General features: G+C 40.1%; 2 protein-coding genes across 4 annotated transcripts in view; one reads left to right on the top strand and one right to left on the bottom strand.

Moving 5' to 3' along the window:
• LOC115223171 (inositol polyphosphate-4-phosphatase type I A) overlaps nt 1-24,894 on the bottom strand; it is a 100,131-nt gene that overhangs the window by 937 nt on the left and 74,300 nt on the right. For both annotated transcript variants that reach the window (XM_029793607.2, XM_029793608.2), the window contains exons 14-24: nt 21,680-21,787; nt 20,775-21,052; nt 17,751-18,017; nt 16,965-17,162; nt 10,066-10,134; nt 8,075-8,319; nt 7,416-7,451; nt 5,758-5,898; nt 4,759-4,856; nt 2,109-2,224; nt 222-376 (exon numbers count right to left, since the gene is read on the bottom strand). In XM_029793607.2, coding sequence (XP_029649467.2) covers nt 222-376; nt 2,109-2,224; nt 4,759-4,856; nt 5,758-5,898; nt 7,416-7,451; nt 8,075-8,319; nt 10,066-10,134; nt 16,965-17,162; nt 17,751-18,017; nt 20,775-21,052; nt 21,680-21,787 — 1,711 coding nt within the window. The remainder of the gene's footprint in view (nt 1-221; nt 377-2,108; nt 2,225-4,758; nt 4,857-5,757; nt 5,899-7,415; nt 7,452-8,074; nt 8,320-10,065; nt 10,135-16,964; nt 17,163-17,750; nt 18,018-20,774; nt 21,053-21,679; nt 21,788-24,894) is intronic.
• LOC118767534 overlaps nt 1-24,894 on the top strand; it is a 50,168-nt gene that overhangs the window by 13,402 nt on the left and 11,872 nt on the right. The window lies entirely within an intron of this gene.

The raw sequence follows: 24,894 nt of genomic DNA, 5'->3' as shown, positions 1-24,894 counted from the left end.
CACACAACACCCACATAAACCACACTTCACATATAACCACACCAAAATACACCAAACCCCCACACATACATTACACCAAACTACTGCATACTACAGTACCACAACAGCAACACACTACAGCACATACAGCCCACCATACTGAACCACTCGTAAACACTCAGCCAGCCATGTCTTTAAATAAACGCATCCTTTAATGTAGAAGACTACTGTTTTCAACTGACCTTCGGAAGCAGTCCAAAGCTTGCATAAACACATGGGGAGCAAGGTTGTGTTCCCGTTGCAGGAGTTGAACCTGTTCCAGGGTGGCTGACATGCTGGTCCGATCTTTACCGCTCTTACAGCAAATGAAGCGCACTCCGTTTAACTTGCGAGTGATCTGAATAAAAGACAATTAAAAAATTAAGGATGGAAGGTCAAAGGAAGTATGGAGGAAGTACAGAGGTCAAAGGAAGCAAGAAATCACAGGAGGGAGGGAGGGGGAGCATAGAAGTTGTCATTTAGCCCCAGGTCAACCCTCATTGAGCAAACCTTTGATCAAAAGTATTCCTGCCATCACTGTTCAGTCTCTTCTCTACTCAGAATTACATGATGCAATGTCTCTATTTTTTTGTAAGACAGTAGGCTGTGATTTTGGATGATTTTGCTGCTATTTCTAGCAGACTGGATGACCACATAGAGGTTTCCTCAAATCAGGTTGGTTTTTCTTTTGCTCTTTTTTAAACACACACAAAACACAGTAGAATTTCCCTGTGATTGGAGAAGAGAAAAACAGCCGACTAATCTTCCAAATCAGTCACACATCTTGACTAAAATAATACATTCTACAATGTAGTTCACTATATATAATGAAATGAAGGCCACATCTGGAGCTCCTTTAACTGTCATAGGCCTGCTTGATCAGGTCTGACATGGAGCTAAGCAACAACAATAGTTACTACCACCACCACCATTACTACTACTACTACTAGTAGTATTACTAACCTTGTAAATTAAGTATTATTACACAACATATGATAATCTGTTATATATAACTCTTTAACTTGTTTCAGTCATGTCACTGTGGCCATGCTGGAGCACCACCTTTAGTCAAGCAAATCAACCCCAGGACTTATTCTTTCTAAGCCTAGTACTTAATCTATCAGTCTCTTTTGCCGAACCGCTAAGTTACGGGGACGTAAACACATCATCATCATCGGTTGTCAAGCGATGTTGGTGGGGACAAACACAGACACACAAACATATACACACACACACTCACATATATATATATATATATATATATATATATATACACACACGGCGGGCTTCTTTCAGTTTCCGTCTACCAAATCTGCTAATTCATTTTATTGACCCCTAAAGGGATTAAAGGAAAAGTTGATCACAGCAGGATTTGAACTCAGAACATAAGCAGCCAGAAGAAATGCCACTAAGCATTTTCCCTGCCAGCTCACCACCTGATGCAGCAGAAGCAGGTGTACTTGTACAGGTGTGTATGTTCTCTGATTCGTTAGTCTCTAATACTTTAGTTTTTGATCCCTTCAGCATTTTAACCAACAATATCTGGCCAAGTGTATTCTACCTGTTTTATGTTCAAACTGGCCATATCTGGCCTCTCACACCAACCCTACAATGGCAATCTAAAACGTAAACAGTTATCTCTTCAAAATCTCATAGTTACAAGATAATGCATCATGGAAGTCAAAACAATGTGAATAAATAAGATTGCTTTGGACAGAATAATCTCAATGCTAAAGCCCTTCAATACATCATCATCATCGTCGTTTAACGTCCGTTTTCCGTGCTAGCATGGGTTGGACGGTTCGACTGGGGTCTGGGAAGTTAGGAGGCCGCACCAGGCTCCAGTCTGATCAGGCAGTGTTTCTACAGCTGGATGCCCTTCCTAATGCCAACAACTCCGTGAGTGTAGTGGGTGCTTTTTATGTGTCACCAGCAGAGGTATCACAACTACAATTTCCATTTGATAATTATTTTGATGTTGATGTACATGACTCAATTGGTCTCCTCAAGCACAGCAGGTCACATGCTACTGGTAAATAAATATGCTATTCTTAAACCATGAAAAATCTGCCATGATGAAGATGACTCACCTCAGAAGAAATATGTAAGATGTCCACATTCTTACTCTTCTTTGACAACACGTTGTACTGTAATTGCCGGATCAGTTCTGTTGTTCTGCCAGCCACTGTACCACTCAGATCACTGTCTTTAAAGTTGAAAAAAAAAGAAACAGAAATTAATTAACTAGTTAATTAATTATGACAGATATAGATAATTAAAACAAAAGTTATGTGCTCCAACAGCTTCATGTTCAGTGTGAGTGTGAATACATATTTGTATGTATATATATATGTGTGTGTGTATATACATATATCTGTATGCTTTGTTTTATATGAATATGAGTGGGTGGTGAAAATCTTCCTGGCTTTCAGGGTATCACAAACGACCCGGTTGAAAGCCCAACCTTCTGAACTCTTCTTTTACAGGGCTTAGAAAAACTTTGGGTGTCTTAATTTCAGAACACCTCGTGTGTGTGTATATATATATATATATATATCATCATCATCATCATCGTTTAACGTCCGTTTTCCGTGCTAGCACGGGTTGGACGGTTTGACCGGGGTCTGGGAAGCCAGGGGCCGCTCCAGGCTCCAGTCTGATCTGGCAGAGTTTCTACGGCTGGATGCCCTTCCTAACGCCAACCACTCCGCGAGTGGAGTGGGTGCTTTTTACGTGCCACCGGCACAGGGGCCGGGGGGTCCGGCATCGGTCACGATCGGTTCGAGCTTTTCTAGAGTTGAGTTGGGGGGGGGTCCAGCTGAGAAAGGTTCCACCAGTGAAAGAGAGGGAGAGATAGTGGGGGGGTGCAGGTAATATAGGGAAGCACCAATATATATATATATATACACACACACACACACATACATGTATGCATATATATGTGTGTAAGTATGTATGCCTATATTTATGTGTATATATATAATGTCCCCATATTACTGTTTACTTGGTCCATAGACGATTAATATATATACAAATATATAATAATAATATTAGGGAGTATAACTCCAAACTTACAGGGAAAAATTCAATATAGCCATGAAACGTACATAGTCTTTTTACTTATTATATATTGTTTATTCATTTTTTGTACTTTTTGTGATCTAGTTATGTTTTAAAATATATTTTATTTTTTCTTTATGATTTGGTTTATGTCAATCATTGTTTGAATGACATAATAGTGGTTTTTCTCTAATTTATATATATATATATATATAAACATATACTGATACTTCCAATTAGTAGTAAAATGAATACTATTGGTAAAATGGAGAAAATTATGATTGCCTTATCCCTAAAGGACATACCAATTACTCCTAAGAACACTCAAACAAGTTTTAAATGTGGGCCTCTCGGTGAACTGGTTAATCTATATTAATCTATGTTAATCGGTGCACTGGTTAATCTATGTTTATCTCCGTTTTCTGATTATTTGCATTGGTTCCTGATAAACTTTGGTTTATCCTATTGTCACCTGTGCTTAACGTATATGGTGTCTCTGCACACCATTGCCCCTGGAGATAACACAGGTAAAGGATACTGATAGGACATAAGGATATTTTATCCCTTAGTCGGTTACTACAACCGCTAACTCTATTTATATATAGATAGGGAGAATTCACAAAAAAGAACAAAAGACGAAGACAGGTGGTGTAGACAACAAACAGATGTATTAGTTTAATGCTCAGGAAGTGAAAAAGTCTTTAATGTTTCGAGCCTAGGCTCTTCTACAGAAAGAAACAAGGAGAGAAAATAAAGAATGTGTAGTGGCTAGTGATCTATCATGGCGAATGCTGGACAGAGGGGTCACACAGGAGAGCTAGATATATAGACATGAATATATGTACATATACACACACACACACATGGAGAGTTGGTCATGATATCATAATGTTTAATCCAAAACTAGAGACAAATAACACTGCTTGTATGACAGTGATGTTTGTTTACAATCATGTATGTATGTGTGTATACACACACACACACACACACACATATGCACGCACAGTCCACCAAAGTAATGTATATATACTTCAGGAAAGGAAGAAAATCTGTATAACTATTCTAATTCAGTGTTATTGTAATTTGATAAAACATCGAAAGTGGATTCTATATTTATAGAAGTACTAATACAAGTTAAATATTTATACAGATTTGTCCTTTCCTGAAGTGTGTATACACTTTTTGGTGAACTCTGTATGCGTATGTGTGTGTATATATATATATATATATATATATATATATATATATTGTTGTTGGCATCCTTTTTGTCTCAGGAGACAATGGAGTTGCACATAAAATAATCTAGTCCGGCTTTTACAATTCATGTCCTAATACATTTCCTGCTGTGGCTGTGTAGTCTTATACTGGACAAACACTCCCTCTGGCAGGTGCCGCAAATGTAGTGAAGACTTTGCCTGGCTGGTTCTAATGTCATACTTTCTTGTTGACGTCTTTTCTTGTCTTTCCATTTCTCCTCTCTCTCTCTCTCTCTGTCACTCCTTTGTGTTCCCTCTTTTACGGTACGTCGCCATTCACCACGGTTGCTGGCAACTGCTTCCCAATTTTATATATATATATACACACACACACATATGTGCACGCTCACACACAATAAATTAATTAAATAACATCAATCCCAAATCGGCTGTTAATTCATTGATTTAGGGTTCTTCTTCTTACCTGGATCTCCACAAGCCTTGCTGTAAGCCTCAAAGTAGTCATTCATCTTTTTGAAACCCATTTTATTAATATCATCTTGGAGGGCAGTACTTCCAAATCTACAGAGACACATGGAGCAAGAATACCATTACAGAATAGTGCCATGATCAAAAGCGTTCCAAGCATGACTGTCCCCCCCATCATCCTTCTCTTAGGAATTGTATATATTAGATTATAATTATCAATGTGTCATGCTTTTTACAAACATAGATATTTCAAAGTAGGTCAAACATTGAGGTTTGCTTACTGTTTCCTATAAACATTGTCAACAATTAGTAACTGTACGGGTCCCTTGACATGTGGTAATCACATTTTTGTAATTGAGCCAACAAGGTACCACACAACCCCCTTCATTTAGCTGAAGAAGCAACCAAGGATAGTGGCATCCATGAGGGGTGCTGAAAAATCCCTGGCTTTAAGGGTATCGCAAAAGGCCTGGTTGGAGGGGCCCAACCATCTGAGTTCTTTTACAGGGCTTAGAATAACTGAGGGACCATTTTTCAGCACCCACTCATACATTGCCATTTGACTTGTTAAAAACAGCAGCTAAATCTCATTTAAATCACAACCTGCCATTTAAAAAAAAGCCAAGAAGAATGCATTGACCAATGAATTCCAACAAGCCTTCTTCATATGTGAATAAAGACAGGATGGTCAAAGTTGGCATGCTGTTGATCATAAGTCTAATTGGTCAGAATTGGCCTGGGGTTAAACAAATGCTTTCAAATTTTAGCAAGCTACACAATACCATGTAGTAATTACATGGAATATAAGCAGCATCATGTAGGAATCACACACTGTACACCTACTCACAACATCCAAACACACACACACTGTCACACAACTTTCCATGGTACATGCGATACTTTTGCCAACACCAACAGTTTTACAACTTTGTGACTGTTGTTCTTCAAATCAAAACCAAAACCCCAAAACCAGAAAACAGACAAGGATTCTTACTTTTCTGCTAAGGTAGCAAGTTCATTGATTCCAACATTGAAGTAAGATGTGGAGACATTGATGTGGTGGCCACTTTGGAGTTTGCTGGGAAGTTTGTCAAACATGTGGCTCAACAAGGGAATACAAACCACCACTGAGTGTCTGTAATAAAAGAAAAGAATTTCTCATTTAATTTTTGTTTTAAAAAATCATAAAAAGAAAAACAGAGAAGGTTTAGGACTTGATCTAGAATGGAAGAAGAGAGAGGGAGAGGGAAGACTTTTGTTAATATTAAACCATTTAATCCTTTAGTATTTAAATTACTCTGTCAAATGCAATGCTTATTTATTCAAATTGTTTTGAATTAATTATGCATTATCTTGTAGCCTTGAGATTTCAATGGTAGGATTGTTTATGTTTAGAATGACATTGCAAGGAAGGTGTGAGAGGTTGGATCTCGCCAATTTGAACATTAAAAAAAAAAAACAGGTAGAATATTTGAACCTGAAATGGCTGTTTAAAATGCTTAAGAGGGTTCAATTCTCAATACTGTGTAAAGTGCACAAATTTCACAGATTCGGCCAACTTGGAGTACAGGGCATCATCTCCTCATGCAGCAATTCCCCCCCCCCATCCGTATGCATTACATGTCCATACCAACACACTCTCTTTCACACTTCATCGGATTCGCTTTATGCCCAGTTTTTCTCCCACTTGATTCGTATCGTAGCATTCACAGACACTGGCGTTTCCATATCCATTGGAGCATGTTTGTTTTAGTCCTTTGCAAGCTTTCTGCATTCAAGTCCATATCTCACTACTGTGCAGCATCTCAATTCAAACTCAATTCAAATATAGGGTTACCTGCCTTCTACATAGAGGAAAGGCCCTTGTTACCAGCAGAGATAGCAGCTCCCCAATGTTTTTCAAACCCATTCTTTCCCCAGTCGCTACTGCCTCCTCCTGCACTGTCAATTATGTCTCCAAGGTAACAGAAGATACCAACTACTTCTAGTGAGCCAGCCAAACATTTTAGAGAATCTACTTCTACTCAGGGAACTTTAGGGTACACCTGGACACCTCATCACCTCTATTTCGATCTTTTTCCATCTCTATTCCAACTATTCTTAACCTCTCTTCTATAATTTTAGTAGCAAGAAACCTGTTCCGGCTCCTTCAGTCCAAACCATGGAGCTGCCTATCTCTGTAGGCTAAATCAAGTCAAAGGAGATGTGTTAGTTTTGCTGTAAAGGCCAAACGTCCCTGGAAGGTTCATCCAAATCCCTCCAGCAGTTCTTGAGATATTCACAAACACAAATGAAAGCAATACCTCTGCCTTCGTTAAGGTGGAGGTAATAATAACAACAACCTTTTCTTTATTGGTCACAGGAGCCAACACAAAACAAAAAGGGACAACACAGGGGACAAGTGGGGCTTAGCTCAGTATTCGTGTATGAAATAATATCAACAACAATCAAATTCCCAAGAGGGGGGGGGAGTTCCTCTCACGGCCAACAAAGGAACCCCACACATCCTTGTCATCCCAACTGCCAAGGGTACCTCAGGCGGGCACCTCACTCATTCTCAACTATTCCAGCTCACAAGTGTATGTTCAGAGTAGGTCCATCACAAGCCGTCCGACAATAATAAGGATAATAATAAAATTAAGATAGACTCACCTATTCATATCAGGATACCTGCCCTCTTTTACAAAACTGGAAGAAAGAATAAATAGAAAGTTTCTTAAGATCAATGTGTTTTGTACAGGTGAAGGATTTCCATAAAGAAATGTGAAAATACAAAAAGAAATAACAGAAACAAGGAATGGCATTTTATAAAATACCAAAGATATAATTGACGTACTTCCTTATTTGAAACCTAATGATTCTACCTGTATCAGGTGTTGAGCTTTTAAATGAAAAACAAAAAGGGCAAATGTGAAACAACAAAATAAACACATCTCAATGAAATTGCCATTGTACATTTTACTCAGTCTAACACAACCAGCCGATCCGGTTGTTGGGTAATTTGAGTTCAGGTGGTGGCTCTAAACATGAAATCTCAGTCAGCTAGATAGATAGATGGATGGGTAGGTGAAGGGAGATATAAATAGAGGAAGTGGATAAGCACAGCCAGGTGTGTATTTATCTATTTGCAAACACAGATGGTAGAAGACAGATACACGGAAGAGACAGGCAGACAAACAGGTAAACATGTTGTATCTCTACCAAGTCTATTCTTTGTTCTAGTAATCAATGCTAAAGCCATACTGGAGTATTGCCTTTAATTATGAGATGGTGGGGTGGAGGAGAAAGAAATTTATGGAGAAGTTACTCACTCTGTAAGTTGAAGTGATGGCTGTAATTCTTGAATCTCATCTTTTCGTGTCAGTTTGAACTTGATGCTGGCAAGATCTTCTACGGCAACAGACATATCTTCAATGATGCCCATCTCCTCAGCATGGCAGCTCACTAGACCTTCAAAGTGCAGCAGAACCCCAACTTTGTAGAGCTGTTCCAGGAACTGGGCATTCTCCAGGTTCTCATAGATCTTGGAAATAAAGCCAGCCGTAGCTACGGTTACCTGCAAGAGGAGAGATTAGTTAGCAGTTGCAGCATCACTATCATCATAAAGTACCAACAACAGCAGTGACAACATCAATTCTTAAAACTAACAGCTAGAAATCTCCCTAATCAAATTCTCTTAATCCTTTAACATCCAACCAAAATATTCGACCTGCTTTATGTTGAAACTGGCCAGGTCTGACCCCTCACACCTACCCTATAATGTTATTCCGAAAGTAAACAATAGGCACAGCCCATGGATGTGTGGGAAGAAGCTTGCTTCCCAACCACATGGTTCCAGGTTCAGTCCCACTGCATGGCACCTTGGGCAAGTGTCTTCTACATTGGCCTTGTGAGTGGATTAGGCAGGCAGAAACTGAAAGAAGCCCATTGCATTTGTGTGTGTGTATGTATGTATATATCTTTGTGTCCCTCCCCCATCACTGCTTAACGACCGGTGTATTTTCCATCTCTGTAACTTAGCAGTTCAACAAAAGAGACCGATAGAATAAGTACTAGGCTTAAAAACAATAAGCCCTGGGGTCAATCTGTTCCACTAAAACCCTTCAAGGCAGTGCTGCAGTCAAATGGCTGAAACAAGTAGAAGAATCACATCACATCACTGAAATCTCAAAACCATGACATGATGCACGATTCATTCAGAACAATGTGAATGAATGGAGATCACATTTGACAGAGAAATCTGAATGCTAAACCAATGAGGAATGCATTGAATAATATAATCTTTCTCTATATAAGTTGTCTGTGTGTGGCAGGTATTGGTAGCCTTCAACTTACACTATCTCCTCCGAGGCCCTGCAGCACAAGTTGACCAAAATTGAGAGTATGGTAGAAGAAGGCTTGCTCTTCATTCCATAGAAGAAAAAATTCAAATCAGACCATGTTAAGACCAAAACTTATTTACATCAAAAAGGTGCTTTTCTTCTATGAAAATCCCTATTTTTTTACGATTTTTTGACTGCTGTGTTGCCATTTTTCGGTGTATTTCAACCAGAGAAATGTTCACTGAAAGAGAATAACAAACTACATAATGCACAATTTTTAATTTTCAAAAATTGCAATTCTAAAGGGTCGAAAAGAAAACAAACCCAAGCAACGCTGGGCTATACCGCTAGTCCTTGATATAAAAAAGAAAAAAATCTTAATGGGAGGGGGTTGACCTGGGACTAAACAACAACAAATTTATCCTTATCCCCCACATCAACAACCTTTTCACATCATGATGTCATCATCATCATCGTCAAGAAAGCCAATGAGGATGCCTCTTCATGGCTACTCAACCAGCTAGAAATAGCAGCCAATCACCCACCTATCGTAACCTATATTCTTTACAAACAAGATCACGTTAGTAAATGTAGTCCTAGGTAGACTATGTCCAGAAACAAGGTAGATGGTAAAGGCTACAACATCTCTGATCTTATGGGTGAGCAGATACTAAACAACAACAATAACAAAAATTTTATACATACACTACAATGAGGGAGTATTTTCATGGTCTCAGCCTGCTAAAAATAACAGCTAAATCTCTCTCAAATCACATCCTATTGTTTTGAAAAGGGACATTCTGTAGTGTAGTCATGCACAAGATTGTTTTAGAAGAAATACTTTAATCAAAGGCCAATCAGATATCATCATCATCATCATCATTAACAATATGTGGCTTAGAGATTGTGGTTTCATTTCCTGGTGAATATTTGATCAGTTTAAAGGTGAGTTTAAAAGAATAAATAAACAATGTACTCACTGCGTGACTGAATGATATATCTCGTCGGTATTTTATTGTTTGTAACAAGGGGACATGTTCTCGGTTTTCCTACAAAATAGGATTTCAAAATTAGGTTAAAATATAATAACAAGATAACCATTTATTATTCATCAACATCATCATCATTATTATTATTCATTATTAGAGATGGAAGCAGTATTAGTACCAAAAAGCAATCTATATATCTTACTTAACATGGATATACTGAAAGAATGCCACAACACTGCAGTATTCATCTTGAGAAGGCATCTCATATAGACATATAGTACTAAAAAGCAGGTACTTTGATTGGGTATGGAGGTATTTTGAAAATACCTCACAGAGTAATGACAGTGCCTCGTACAGCTATGGGTTACCCTTTGGCAGGGTATGGCACCTGCTTGACCACCCTGCCAGAATCTGCCAACATGACAGATTCTGAAGAGTTAGCAGGGAAGCTAATGGTGCATCCTACATTAACGTTGAGCAGAGGAATTATCATCGTTTAACATCCGCTTTCCATGCTAGCATGGGTTGGACGATTTTGACTGAGGGCTGGCAGACCAGATGGCTGTACCAGGCTCCAGTCTTGATCTGGCAGAGTTTCTACAGCTGGATGCCCTTCCTAATGCCAACCACTCCGAGAGTGTAGTAGGTGCTTTTTACGTGTCACCAGCATGGGGGCCAGTCAGGAAGTACTGGCAACGACCTTGCTCAAATCTTTTTACACATGCCACCGGCAGAGGTGCCAGTAAGGCAACGCTGGTAACGATCACATTCGAATGGTACCCTTTTATGTGCCACCTGCACGGAAGCCAATTGGCTGCTCTGGCAACGATCATGCTCGGATGGTGCTCTTGGCACCCTACCAGCATGAGCACAAGTGCCAGTAAGGTGACGCTGGTAACGATCACACTCGAATGGTGCCTTTTACGTGCCACTGGCACAGAAGCCGGTTAGCCACTCTGTCAACGATCAAGCTTGTATGGTACTCTTTGCACCCCGCTAGCACAGATGCCAGTCATCGAATTTGATTTTGTTTTCAGTTGCCTCAACAGGTCTTCGCAAGCAGAGGTTAGTGTCCAATGAAGGAAAAGGTATGCATAAGTGGGCTGGTTACGCTCCTGGCATAGGCCACAGGTTATGGTCTCATTTGGCTTAGATCCATGGTCAAGATCACCAAGCTCTGTCAAGAGAGTGACTGCAACACATCCAAAGGGTTGCGTAATCAGTTAAAGAAAGATTCGTTATGACTCAAGCATCCAATTCAAATTCATGAGAATGGAATTAGAATGCAAAAGACAGCCTTTGGAATCTGAAAAAGCAATGAAAAAAATTCTGCTTCCCAACGACATGGTTCTGGGTTCAGACCTACTTCATGGCACCGTGGGTAAGTGTTTTCATCCATAGCTTCAGGCAAGCCAAAGCCTTGCGAGTGGATTTGGTAGACAGAAATTGAAAGAAGCCAATCATGTATGTATGTATGTGTGTGTGTGTGGAGACACATGGCCTAGTGGTTAGAGCAGCGGACTCACTGTCAGGGGATCACAGGTTCGAATCTCAGACCACACGATGTGTGTGTTTATGAGCGAAACACCTAAGCTCCACGCGGCTCCGGCAGAACGTAATGGCAAAGTTCTGCTGACTCTTTCGCCACAACTTTCTCTCACTCTTTTCTCCTGCATCTTGCAGCTCACCTGCGACGGACTGGCATCCTGTCCAGGTGAGGAACCTATACGCTAAGGAAACCGGCACTATGAGCCAGGCATGGCTTGAAAAGGGACAAACAACAACATATATATATATTTATTTATGCATGTCTGTGTTTGTATTCCGTCATCACTTGACAACTGATGCTGGTCCGTTTATATCTCCATAACTGAGCCAGGCTGGCAGAAGAAACCAACAGAATAAGTACTAGGCTACCAAGAATAAGCTTAAAGTGAAGTGGTAGGGGAGAGGTTAAGGATGGATGGGCATGGTGATAAAGTGCTATGATACCTACATTAGGCATCACTATAGAGTGCCGTACGCTGAAGACGAGAGCACAGTCTGAACATGCAAAAACACACAGCTTCATCATTTTCATGTGAAAATAATTTTTGTCTACAGAAAATTATGTATCATTTGAAAGCTCTGGATATGAACTTGTCTCTCATATAGTTTTAATTAAAATCCAACAGTTACATATCATAGTCAGGGTCCTTCAAAGACCCTGGTATTTCCATGCATTTACAAAGTTTATTGTTATTTTCTGTTGGTTCTTTTTGAGTTTTTGAACAGTAGCCCTTCAATACGCTGGAGAGCCATAATTCGAGATGGGTTGAAAACCATAATCATGAAGAGGAATTTTTTTCATTTGTTTTGATATAGAAAACCAATGGGGGGAGGGGGCGTAAACATTATAAAATAATAGGTGCAGGGATGGCTGTGTGGTAAGTAGCTTGCTTACCAACCACATGGTTCTCGGTTCAGTCCCACTGCGTGGCACCTTGGGCAAGTGTCTTCTACTATAGCCTCAGACTGACCAAAGCCTTGTGAGTGGATTTGGCATGTGGAAACTGAAAGAAGCCCATCATATATATATATATGTGTGTGTGTATATATATTTATATATATACACACACATATGTATGTGTGTGTATATATATTTATATACACACACACACATATGTGTTTGTGTCTGTGTTTGTTCCCCCAACATCACTTGACAACTGATGCTGGTGTGTTGACGTCCCCATAACTTAGTCGTTCAGCATAATAGACCAATAGAATAAGTACTAGGCTTACAAAGAATAAGTCCTGGGGTCGATTTGCTTGACTAAAGGCAGTGCTCCAGCATGGCCACAGTCAAATGACTGAAACAAGTAAAAGAGTAATTATTATTGCCAGATGGTAGCCTGGCAGATTCATTAGAATGGTGGACAAAATGCCTCCAGCTCTTTACATTCCAGTTCAAATCCATTGAGATCAATTTCACCTTTCTTCCCCTCCCAGAGACAACAAAATACAGTACCAGTCTAGTACTGAATTTAGATGATACCAAACTAAGTAAAATCATGGCTGTTCTTGCCTACAGGCAGGTCTCCTGCATCCCTCTTCGGCTGAGTATTCCTAATCTTGTAGGCTCGTGGGTGCTGGTGCCAATAAAAAGCACCCAGTGCCACTCTGTAATGTGGTTGGCATTAGGAAGGGCATCCAGTCATAGAAACCCTACCAAAACAGACATGGAGCCCAGGTGGCTCTTCGGCTGGTCAGCTCCTGTCGAACCATCTAACCCATGCCAGCATGGAAAACAGACGTTAAATGAGGACGATGATGTCTAACAGCCTACCACAAAGTCTTCTATTTGGTGCTCGTTATTATTACATCAGCAATCGTCATTGATTAAGCATTTCGTTACTGGACTGGACTGAAAGATACCAGGCTGCACCCCACAACCTCAGTTATTGAGCACCTTGCTGTGGCAAACAAACAGGTTCTCTGCAGCATCAAGGGGTTTACCACCATATCAACATCTTCGAATAAAAATTTCAAACTCCTTGCCACTGTCCCCAACACTCCTATTACAAGTGGGACTAATATCGATTTCAAATTTTGCCACAAGGCCAGTAATTTCAGGGAAGGGGGCTAGTCGACTACTTTGACCCCAGTGCTCAACTGGTACTTATTTGATCTACCCTGATAGAATAAAAGGCTAAGTCAACCATGATAGAATTTGAACTCACAACATAAAAACAGATGAAATGCTGCCAAGCCTTCTGTCCAGTCTGCTAACCATTCTGCCACCCTCACAAGTGCAATTAATATCAACTCCACACCAATTCCAAATTCTCTGTAGCCCTTACTTTAGATCCTGGCATTTTTTTTCTCCTGTTCTCTTGTCTATCAATCACTCTAGTATCAAAACAGGCCACTAACAATGGATTAAACAGCATATTCTTTCCTCTTTATTGAGTGCAACAATATCTGGGCAGGAATGTTCCATTTGCCTACCCACCTGAAACCTATCATGTTGTTATTATTATTATAAGAAGAAGGAGGAGGTGGTGGTGGTAGTAGATCATGCAAATATCTCCCTTTTCCAACCAGTACAGCTCCAAGTCTCTCAGCCGTGAACACAGTCTTGTTGTTGCTGTTGTAATCTGTGAAGTGGTTAGTCTAATTGCCATGTTTATTATATAAACCATTTGCTCTCATTGTTAGTTTGTGTACTTTCTCATGATAGAGAAAAAGAAAAGAAGAGTTTACATAAAGTAATCATCATCATCATCATCATCACTGTTGTCATCACCACCGTTTTATGTGGTTTCTATGCCACCATGGGTCAGGTGAGTCATGACAATCAGAATCAGTTCTTAATTGAAGTTGCCACCCTCCTAAATGGGCTGAAGGACAAGGTCTCACTTTGTACGTTCTATTCTGGGCCATGGTTTCTACAGCTGGATGTCCTTCCTAACACCAACCACTTTACACAATGTGGATTGGGTACATTTTATCACGGCACCAACACTAGTGGGGTTTCTTTCTACTTCACAAGCCAAATGAGTAGAGTCCCCACAATTCTACACCTATTCAGGGTAATATGATCAACACAGTTGGTAGGAATGCTATATTTACTCTTTTACTAGTTTCAGTCATTTGACTGTGGCCATGATGGAGCACCGCCTTTAGTCGAGCAAATCGACCCCAGGACTTATTCTTTGTAAGCCTAGTACTTATTGTATCGGTCTCTTTTGCCGAACTGTTAAGTTACGAAGACGTAAACACACCAGCATCAGTTGTCAAGCGATGTTGGGGGGACAGACACATGAAACATACACACACACACACACACATACATACATATATATATATATAATATATATATATATATATATATATATATATACATATATACGACGGGCTTCTTTCAGTTTCCGTCTACCAAATTCACTCACAAGGCTTTGGTCGGCCCGAGGCTATACTAGAAGACACTTGCCCAAGGTGACACGCAGTGGGACTGAACCCAGAACCATATGGTTTGTACACGCACGCACATGATGTTGGTGTATTGTATGGTGTGAAGTAAGTCTGTAGTTGTGCTATATTGTGTTGGTATGTTGCGTGTGTGAGTGTGGTATGCCAATTGTAGTACTGATGTGAGTGGAACATAATCAGTGGAGCAGTAGACAAACTATATGAGAATATTTAATTACATTCTGAATGGAAAACCCACTTAAATTGACTTTTCATTCTGTCAATGATTTTCTGGGTTGAGAAAATAAGCAGCAATCAAGTAAGTAATGAAGCTAATTTAAACAGCTACAATAACGATTGCTGCTGCCGCACCCACCCTTGGCCACCACCATCAGACCATTCTGACTTTGTGTCTTTGCTAGAAATCAGTTTTTATTCTCTCTGCACTCTCAGACCCAGGAAAATAGGGTAGGTTTCCAAGGATCCCCCACTCATAATTGAAATGAAAGTCAAGGAGATATGGATAAAGCTTTCCTCCAATAGTTGAAGTGGGACCCAAGAAGGCAGGGATAACATGTGACTGACAATTCCCATGGAGAGTGAGTAAGCCTTAAGGAGGCAGAGGTAACCTTCTGAGACTTCCCTATGAATAAGAAAGCAGGTATAAAGTGTCACTAAAACCTTGTCACAGGAATCAGGAAAACAGAAAGTATGTGGTAGCTTACTGAATGGCCTTTTATTTTTGACCTTTTACTTGTTTCAATCATTTGACTGTGGCCATGCTGGAGCACCACTTTTAGTCGAACAAATCGACCCCAGGACTTATTCTTTGTAAACCTAGTACTTATTCTATCAGTCAAAAATTCAAATCAGACCATGTTAAGACCAAAAAGTATTTACATCAAAAAGGTGCTTTTTTTTTCCATGAAAATCCCTATTTTTTGACTGCCGTGTCGCCATTTTTCGGTGTATTTCAACCATAAAAATGTTCACTTAAAGAGAATAACAAGCTACATAATGCAAAATCTTTACTTTTCAAAAATTCCAATTCTAAAGGGTCGAAACAAACCCGAGCAATGCCAGGCGGTACTGCTAGTAATATATAGATATGTTCTTTGTGTTGATGTATTTATTATGTTGATGTAAATCATAAATATAAAATAATTCTCTAAATTTTCGTCTCTTCTTATACCAAGTTATGTAATATATATTGAGACCCCCTTCGGTCATGACTGACTGTGGGATTGAACCTAGAAAGTTACCCTCCCAGGCACAAGTCCGGGCAAGGTTGTTTATGGAAGACCAGCAGTCGCCCATGCATACCAGCCTCCCCTCTCCATGCCACCAGTGTTATCCAAGGGAAAGGCAAAGGGGCCGATACAGCTTGGCACCTGTGACATTGCAACTCATTTCTACGGTTGAATGAACTGGAGCAACGTGGAATAAAGTGTCTTGCTCAAGAACACAATACGCAGCCTGGTCCGGGATTCGAGCTCACAACCTCACAATCGAAAGCTCAATGCTCTAACCCCATGAGCCATGCGCCTTCACTATGTAATATATATACACACACACAAATGCACATACACATCTATACACACATTAATACACAGACAGACACACACACATAAATACATACAATGGTAATTTTTTTTGTTTTGTGTTTTACTGCCCACAAGGGGCTACACACAGAGGGGACAAACAAGGACAGATAAATGGATTAAGTCGATTATATCGATCCCAGTGCATAACTGGTACTTAATTTATCAACCCCAGTCAACCTCGGCAGAATTTGAACTCAGAACGTAGCAGCAGACAAAATACCGCTAAGCATTTCGCCTGGCATGCTAATGTTTCTTCCAGCTTGCCGCCTTGTACAATGGTAATTCTAACCCCTAACTCCCCGGCCTAAGCCATATCTCATGTGCAAATATACTTACCAGCAGTAGTAAGAATGTTAGAGACAGATTGGCTCGTTTGAAAAGTATCTCAATAAATTTCTGAAGTTCAATCACCCGTGGGCTGATTTCACTCAGCCATTTCGGTATGTCCATGGGGTTGTTCTTATTCTGGATCAAATCGTCCACAAGCGACATCAGACACATTGTGGCAGCCTCCGTGTTCACACAAGACATGTCCTGGGGTAATAAAAAAACAAAAAAACAACCACAGATAAATAGACAAGGGAGATAAGAGAAAGAGAAAGTCAGAAATGAAACAAAGAAACATAATGAGATGGAAAAAGAGGGGTCAGGAGATCATAGAAATATTTTTTTCCGACAGAGACACTCACATAATAAAAAAAATTATATACGGTGTGTGTGTCTTTTACTTATTTCAGTCATTCGACCATAGTGATGCTGGAGCACTGCCTTCAAGAACAAATCAACCTTAGTACTTATTTTTTGTCTCTTTAAGCTTAGCACTTATGATATCAACCTCTTTAGTTGAACCACTAAGATATAGGATATAGATATACAAACACTAGTTACCAAGGAGCAGTGGTTAGGAACACACACACACACACACACACACCACACACACAACATGCTTCTTTCAGTTCTTGTCTACCAAAGCCATTCACAAGGTTTTGGTCAGCCTGAGGCTATAGTGGAAGGTCATGGCTGGAATGCCTTTGATCATATGTCATCCATTTTATCAAAACTGACCAGGGGGTAAACAACAACAAAGAGGGGGGTTAAAACTAAAAATACTGAAAGACATACCCACGGTTCCATTGTTGGACTCCGCACAAAATTACTGCCAGTCCAACGCCAGTTATTACTATCCGTTCCCTTGGCATCGTCAGAATTGGATGCTGCTGTTGGTTCTGCTTGCAGAAGATTGGATGATGTTGCTGTGGCAGAGAGCTGGTTCTGTGAAGACATCTGCAGAGCCATTGCAGCGTTTGATGCCTCCGTCCTTGCTCGCATGTGCTGTGCCGATGCCTCATTGAATATTGGATTGTCGCACAATTTGACAAGTTCTTTGACCTGTGAGTTTTGAGGAATAAATTGAAAGCAACAACAACAATAACAGTTTATAGCAGTTCTGAGTGAATGAAATGTTGAGCTTTTCAATGTAAAGATATATTAGACATGATTAAGAGAAAATGAAAAAGAGATAATTCAAAGCTAGAAATAAGTAAGTAATTAAAAATACACAAACTCCTGCAATTACAAGTAAGTTCTGCATCATGAATCAAAGAGCTCAGCAAAAGAAAAAAAAAAAAGAAATAAACAGAGTGTTCCAAAGCCATTATCCTACAGAAAATATAGATAGGACATGTCTCACCAGAAATGTATTGAATTCTTTTGCTATTGGATTTCTTTTAAATACGCTGCTGTTGTTTCAATTAATTTTGGAAATAATAGGGAATTGAATCAAATAATTTTGTCTGATGTTTGGAACAGAAATCGACATGAAGTTTTGATCGAAGGCTTTGATTTACTGCTTAATCCCTGGCCATAGTATTCTACCTGTTTTATGTTCAAACCAGCCAGATCCAGCCTCTCACACCACCCTGCAATGTCATTCGACATTAAAAACAATCACATCATTGAAATCTCAAAGATATGAAATAATGAAGATTATTAAATGAAGGCAATACGAATAAATAAGCAATAAATTTGACAGAGTAATCTGAATACTAGGATTAAAATAGGAAGTTTGTATTTTAGAACCAGAGGCAGAGTCAGGTTTGTTGGTATCAAAAGAGTAAGGAAGGAGAGAAGACGTCAGATAACGTAGTTGAACCATACCCCAAAGAGATGGGACAGTTATATCTGGGATGCCTAAGATAAGGGAGTTTAAACAATAACCTTGGAACCACTACGTAACAATGGTGGCACTAGGAAGATTCTCAAAAACACTCTAAATGCAAGGAAACCGAGAGGTGCACAAAAATACAAATCAGAAACCGAGAAAAAGATTAGGAGAAGGGTTAAACAGGAGAAAGGAGGCGCAATGGCCCAGTGGACTCGTGGTCGGAGGATTGCAGTTTCGATTCCCAGACTGGGTGTTGTGTGTGTTTATTGAGTGAAAACACCTAAAGATCCATGAGGCTCTGGCAGGGGGTGGTGGCGACCCCTGTTGTACTCTTTCGCCCCAACTTTCTCTCACTCTCTCTTCCTGTTTCTTGAATAATGCTGCGATGGACTGGCATCCCATCCAGCTGGGGGGGACACATACACCATGGAAACCAGGCCCGTGAGCCTGGCTAGGCTTGAAAGGGGCGCATAAATAAAATAAAAATAAACAGGAGAAAAGGAGGGGAAAAAGTCGAAATCAAAATGTTTTGCCAAAATATATGAATGAATAAAATTGGAGGCAAAACCGATTGTTTCTGAAAGACTCAACAGTGAAACCTAGCAATGGCTCAAAAGCTCTTGACTAAAAGCAGAAACTGAAAGTCAGATTTTAGCAGAATAGGATCAGTGTTTACCTACAAAAACTACAAAGTGAGGTGAATAAACTGTCATCTAAATTATGCAAAAGTGAAAATAACACTGACATCTCGTTTTAACAGATATATTTACCAAAATTACATTAAAATATCTTGAAATACTAAAGAGTAAGTTTATTCAATAAAATCGCTATTAGCTTCAGCCACGGCTTCCAGACGATTTCAGAACCTCCTGCAACTCTTCTGGATGGTCTCCTTGTTTAAGTTGGTGAATGCTGCCATAATCCTTGCCTTCAGTTCATCTTTGGTGTTACAAGGAGTTTTGTTGGTCTCTCGCTCAACTGCGTCCCACACATAATAATCAAGAGGGTTGCAGTCTGGGGAGCTAGGTGGCCAGGTGTTAAGGGTGATGTGGTTGTAGAAAATGTTTGACAGCCATGACTAGGTTCTCCTGTGTGGCATGGTACAAAGTCCTGTTGGAGGCATAAGGTAGCCATCACTAGTGATCACTCCAAACACCATGATGTTGACAGGATGTTTTGATTTTTATCACTCTCGGTACATGTCCTCAGACTGACACCTAAACACTCCGAAATGTCGATATTGGAGCTTCCAGTGCAAATGCCAAGCAGTACAGCATGTCATTTCCATTCAAACGTGATCGTTACCAGCGTCGCCTTACTGGCACTTGTACCGGTGGCACATGAAAAACATTCGAGCGAGGTTGTTGCCAGTGCTGCTGGACTGGCTCCTGTGCAGGTGACACGTAAAAAATACCATTTGAGTGTGGCCATTGCCAGTGCCGCCTGACTGGCCCTCATGCCGGTGGCACTTTAAAAGCACCCACTACACTCTCGGAGTGGTTGGCATTAGGAAGGGCATCCAGCTGTAGAAACTCTGCCAGATCAAGATTGGAGCCTGGTGCAGCCATCTCGTTCACCAGTCCTCAGTCAAATCGTCCAACCCATGCTAGCATGGAAAGCGGACGTTAAATGATGATGATGATGATCTTAGGATTTTGAGTGTAACACCCTAACCTCTAGGCCATGTAGCCTCACATGTTTCAACACATAAAGTAAGGAGTAAATGGTGTAAACATGTATCAAACACAGGAGGAAGACATGATAATTTGTCGAAACTGACCACAAAACGTACTGTCCAGTTATAATTATCAAAACCAACCACAAGAATCTCAACACACCAACAACAGATGCTACAATCATCCACCACATACTCAACAAAATAACCGATCAAATAACAGATGCCCTTCTCAACTCAAATAATAACCACAGCTTGTGAAAACTACAAAATAAATTGAAAAGAAAAACTCGAAGACAATGTTCACCTGGAGATTTAGTTGTTCCATTGCTTCTTTCAGCTCCGCTGCAGTTCCTTGCATTGCAACACGGCACAGCCGCGAACACCGGAAGTGTACAGCATGTTTCAGAGATGCCAAGCAGTTCAGCAAATGGCAGGCTCTGTCGAGTTTCGACTGCTTGCCATGGCAACCCTCTGGGGCACGCGTCTCTCGTAGATCCTCAAGAATACGTAGAAGTCCACCAGATTTGAATTTCTGGGAGAAAGCTGCTAGAGAACCATGAGTGATGCAGTCATAGCAACAAGCTGGAAGAAGAAAAGAATAGTAAAGATTAAAGTTAGGTGGGTCAGTGTTGGAGTTAAGATCAAAGTCAAGGTTGGGGCTATGATGAAGATTAGGGATATGATCATGGTTAGGATTATAGTCAAGGTTAGGGTTTTGGTCAAGGTTATGATGAGGAATAATATTGTAACAAGCTTCGAATGGAGTTGTGGAGTTAGGGTTAGGAGTCAGAACTAGGGATAGAATTGAAGTCCTTGTCAGAGTTGGTGATAAGATTAACATTAAGACTGTCTGTTAGTTAGGGTCCACATTAAAGTTAGGATTCGAGTCAGTAATTGAGATAGGTTAAGGTTTGTAATAGGGGCAGAGGTCATAGTCAGGGTTTGAGAAAATGACTGGTGTATGTGATTAGGATAGAGATGAAGGTTAGGGCTTGCAATAGAAACAGAGTTATGGATGGAGTTTGTAATAGGGGCAGAGGCCATGATTGTGAATTGTAATCGGGATGGAGGAAGTGGCTGGTGTGTTAGTGATAGAGTTAGGAATAAGATTAGAGAGAGAGAGCTGGTGTCAGGAATATAATCTGAGATAAGATTAATGTAAGATTTGCAGTTAAGTTTAGGACACAGAGACAAAAAGATATATCTCACTTGTATTGGTATTCTCATCAATTAGTTGCATTCTCTGTAAGTGGAGGTTGATGGGTACAAACTCATACTCCTTGTCAGCCTTGATACTGCTTGCTTTGAACAACGATTCTATAATAATAATAATTATTATAATGATAATAATAATAACAATAATAATAATAATAGTAATAATAATAATAATAACAATAATTATTATAATAATAATAATAACAATAATAATAATAATAGTTGGACAGCCTAGTCCAGTCTGTGCGGATTTTCTCCAATGATATTAAGTTGGGAGTTTGGGCTCTCAAATTGTGCTACGATGGCAATGAGACAAGGAGAGCTTGTCCGGAGAGAATGCAAAGGGTTGCCAAGTGGTGAAATGATGGAGGCAATTCAACCTCAATCCAGTTGGGAATACTTGGGAATACTTGAGGCAGATGGAATCAAAGACAATGACATGAAGGAAAAGACGAAAAGAGAGAAGCTGAGGTGAACGAGAGAAATACTGGCTTCAAAGCTGAATGCCAGAAACATAATTTCGGCAATAAACTCTTGCACAGTCACAGAAGTTCAGAATCACACTGGAATCCTGAAGTGGACAGAGGAGGAGGAGCTAAAGGAGATGGACAGGAAGTCAGGAAAACTCCTAACGATGCATGGTGCTCATCATTCACGCGCAGACACTGATTGCTTATACATGAAGAGAGCAAATGGAGGAAGAGGACTGATAAGTAGGGAAGACTGCATGTGTATCAATCTCGAGAGCTTAATGAGATAGGTAGCCGAAAGTAAGGAAACCTTGTTAGTCACAGCTAGGAACGAGGGATTATTGAGAGTAGCAAAAAAAGGAAAAATCAACGGAAGAAATACAAAAAGAGCATGAAGAAGAATTACGCAGGAAGAGACTACAGAATCAATTCCATGTAGACACAACAAAAGTAACTGGAAAAAATAGGTGGGATTGGCTGATGAAAGGAAAACTAAATAAAAGAGACCAAGAGCACTATACTGGCACAAACTGGAGAGTCAACCTTTGGAATGAGCAAGTGTTTCCGCTGTGCTGCATCTGTTATAGAGAGGATGAAACTATTGCCCATATCACAAACGAATGCCCTAGACTTTCCCAAAACCATTACAAGTTGTGGCGACACGACCAGGTAGCCAAAGTGCTACATTGGAAACTGTGTGAAAAGTGGGGGCGGGAGAGAGGCGAGATGTGGTATGAACACAAACCACAGAGTGGCGGAGTCGGAGACTAGTAAAATCCTCTGGGTTTTCCCAATCCAAATAGATCAGGTGCTAGGGCATAACAGACTGGACCTGGTGGTGGTCAACAAGACGCACCACATGTGCCATATAGTTGATGTTGCACACTCCTTTGACCCATGGATAGTCAAGAAGAAAGGCAGAAAGATAGATAAATACAACCCTCTTAAGCATGAAATAGCCTGGCTATGGAAAATGAAGAAGGTGAAGATAATGCCAATTAATGTTGGGTCGTTGAGGACAATATCGGAAGGCATCAAGAGGAATATAAAGGGAATTGGAATAGAGTGCCCAGTAGAATTGTTAAAAAAGGTTTGCCTCCTTGGCATGGCCAGAATAATCAGGAAAGCATTAGGTAGGTGAAAAGAAGGAATTGTATAGTACCAGAGGCTGCAGGTAGTAAGCCCGCTACGTTTGCAAGATTCTAGGAGCTCCGACAAAACTTGTGATACAGAGAAATAATAAGAAGAATCCTTTCTACTAAAGGCACAAGGCCTGACATTTTGGAGGAAGCGATTAGTGGATTACATTAACCCCAGCGTGTGTGTGTGCATATTCACCAGTGTATACAGACTAGTACTTTACTTTATTAAAGTCATTCAAGTCATATTAACCTCATATTTGAACTCAAAATGCATGGAACCAAAACAAATGGCACAAGGCATGTTTCTAAAGTGCTGTAAATTCAGTACACACACACACACACACAACACACACACACAAACACACACACGCACACACACGCACACACACACACACACACACGCACACACACACACACAAACACACACACACACAAACACACACACACACACATGTAACCCAAATATCAGAGAATCAACATAAATCACATATTTCTCTTACAAAAGAAAAGAAAGAAAGAAAGATCTGAGTAACCAAAGAATCAAATCAAAATTAATGGGTTGAGTTAACCTGGGAAGGGGAGAGGGAAAGAGTAATGAGGTGAAAGAGTGAAATAACAACAACAACAACAAAGAGAAAGGAAACTTACTGAAAGGACAATAGTTTCTATACAAGAAATTATTTTCCTTTTAGTAACCCCTCCCTGGTTTTAGAGTCTTGTATAGACATAAAATCAGGGAGTCAAGGACTGTTTGAGACTGGTACATTTTTTTTTTTATCACCACCGCATCCTATTCTCCCAAGGGGGGGGGGGATAAATGGCAGAAAAACCTTGGCAGAATTTGAACACAGAACATAAAGAGCAAGAACAAAGGCTTCAAGGCATTTTTGTAGAAAGCTCTTGTGATTTCACCAATTCTCTGTCTTCATATAATTTATAACACATGCAAGGCTTGTGAATGCTAATTGGAGGTAAAAAGTAAAGTTCTTTCCCAACTCTTAGGGCCAGTTTTCCGGTTTCCATGGCACATATATTCCCCATCCAAACAGGACATCAGTCTGTCGCAGGATGACTCATTTTTGCCAGCTGAGTAGACTGGGACAACGTGAAATGAAGTGTCTTGCTCAAGAACACAACACCTCGCAAAGTCAAGGAATTGAAACCACAATCTTATGATCACGTGTCCAACACCCCCAACCACTAAGCCATGTATTTCCACCAATAGAGGAGGGAGAGATGTTAACTGATTAAACTGCATCCATTACTTGATTGACACTTTATCTTATAGGCCCTTGGAATTAATGAAAGGCAGAGCTGACCTTGGTGGAATTTGAACTCGGAATACAAATATAATTAAATGACACAAGTTATGTGGTCCAATGTTCTGCTAATTCTGATGCTCCACTAACATAAAAATAATAATAATAATAATAGCCCTTTCTACTATAGGCCGAAGGGTCTGCAATTCAGGATGGGGGCTGGTCAATTACATTAATTGGTAGAGCTCAACTACTGCTCATTACATCAACCTTGAAATAATGGAAAGGTAAAGTCAATCTTGGTGGAATCTGAACTCAGAACATCAAGACAGGTGAAA

This window comes from Octopus sinensis, linkage group LG22, assembly GCF_006345805.1.
Source record: "Octopus sinensis linkage group LG22, ASM634580v1, whole genome shotgun sequence".
Classification (NCBI taxonomy): Eukaryota; Metazoa; Mollusca; class Cephalopoda; order Octopoda; family Octopodidae; genus Octopus; species Octopus sinensis.
This window is presented reverse-complemented; position numbering and strand designations above follow the sequence as displayed.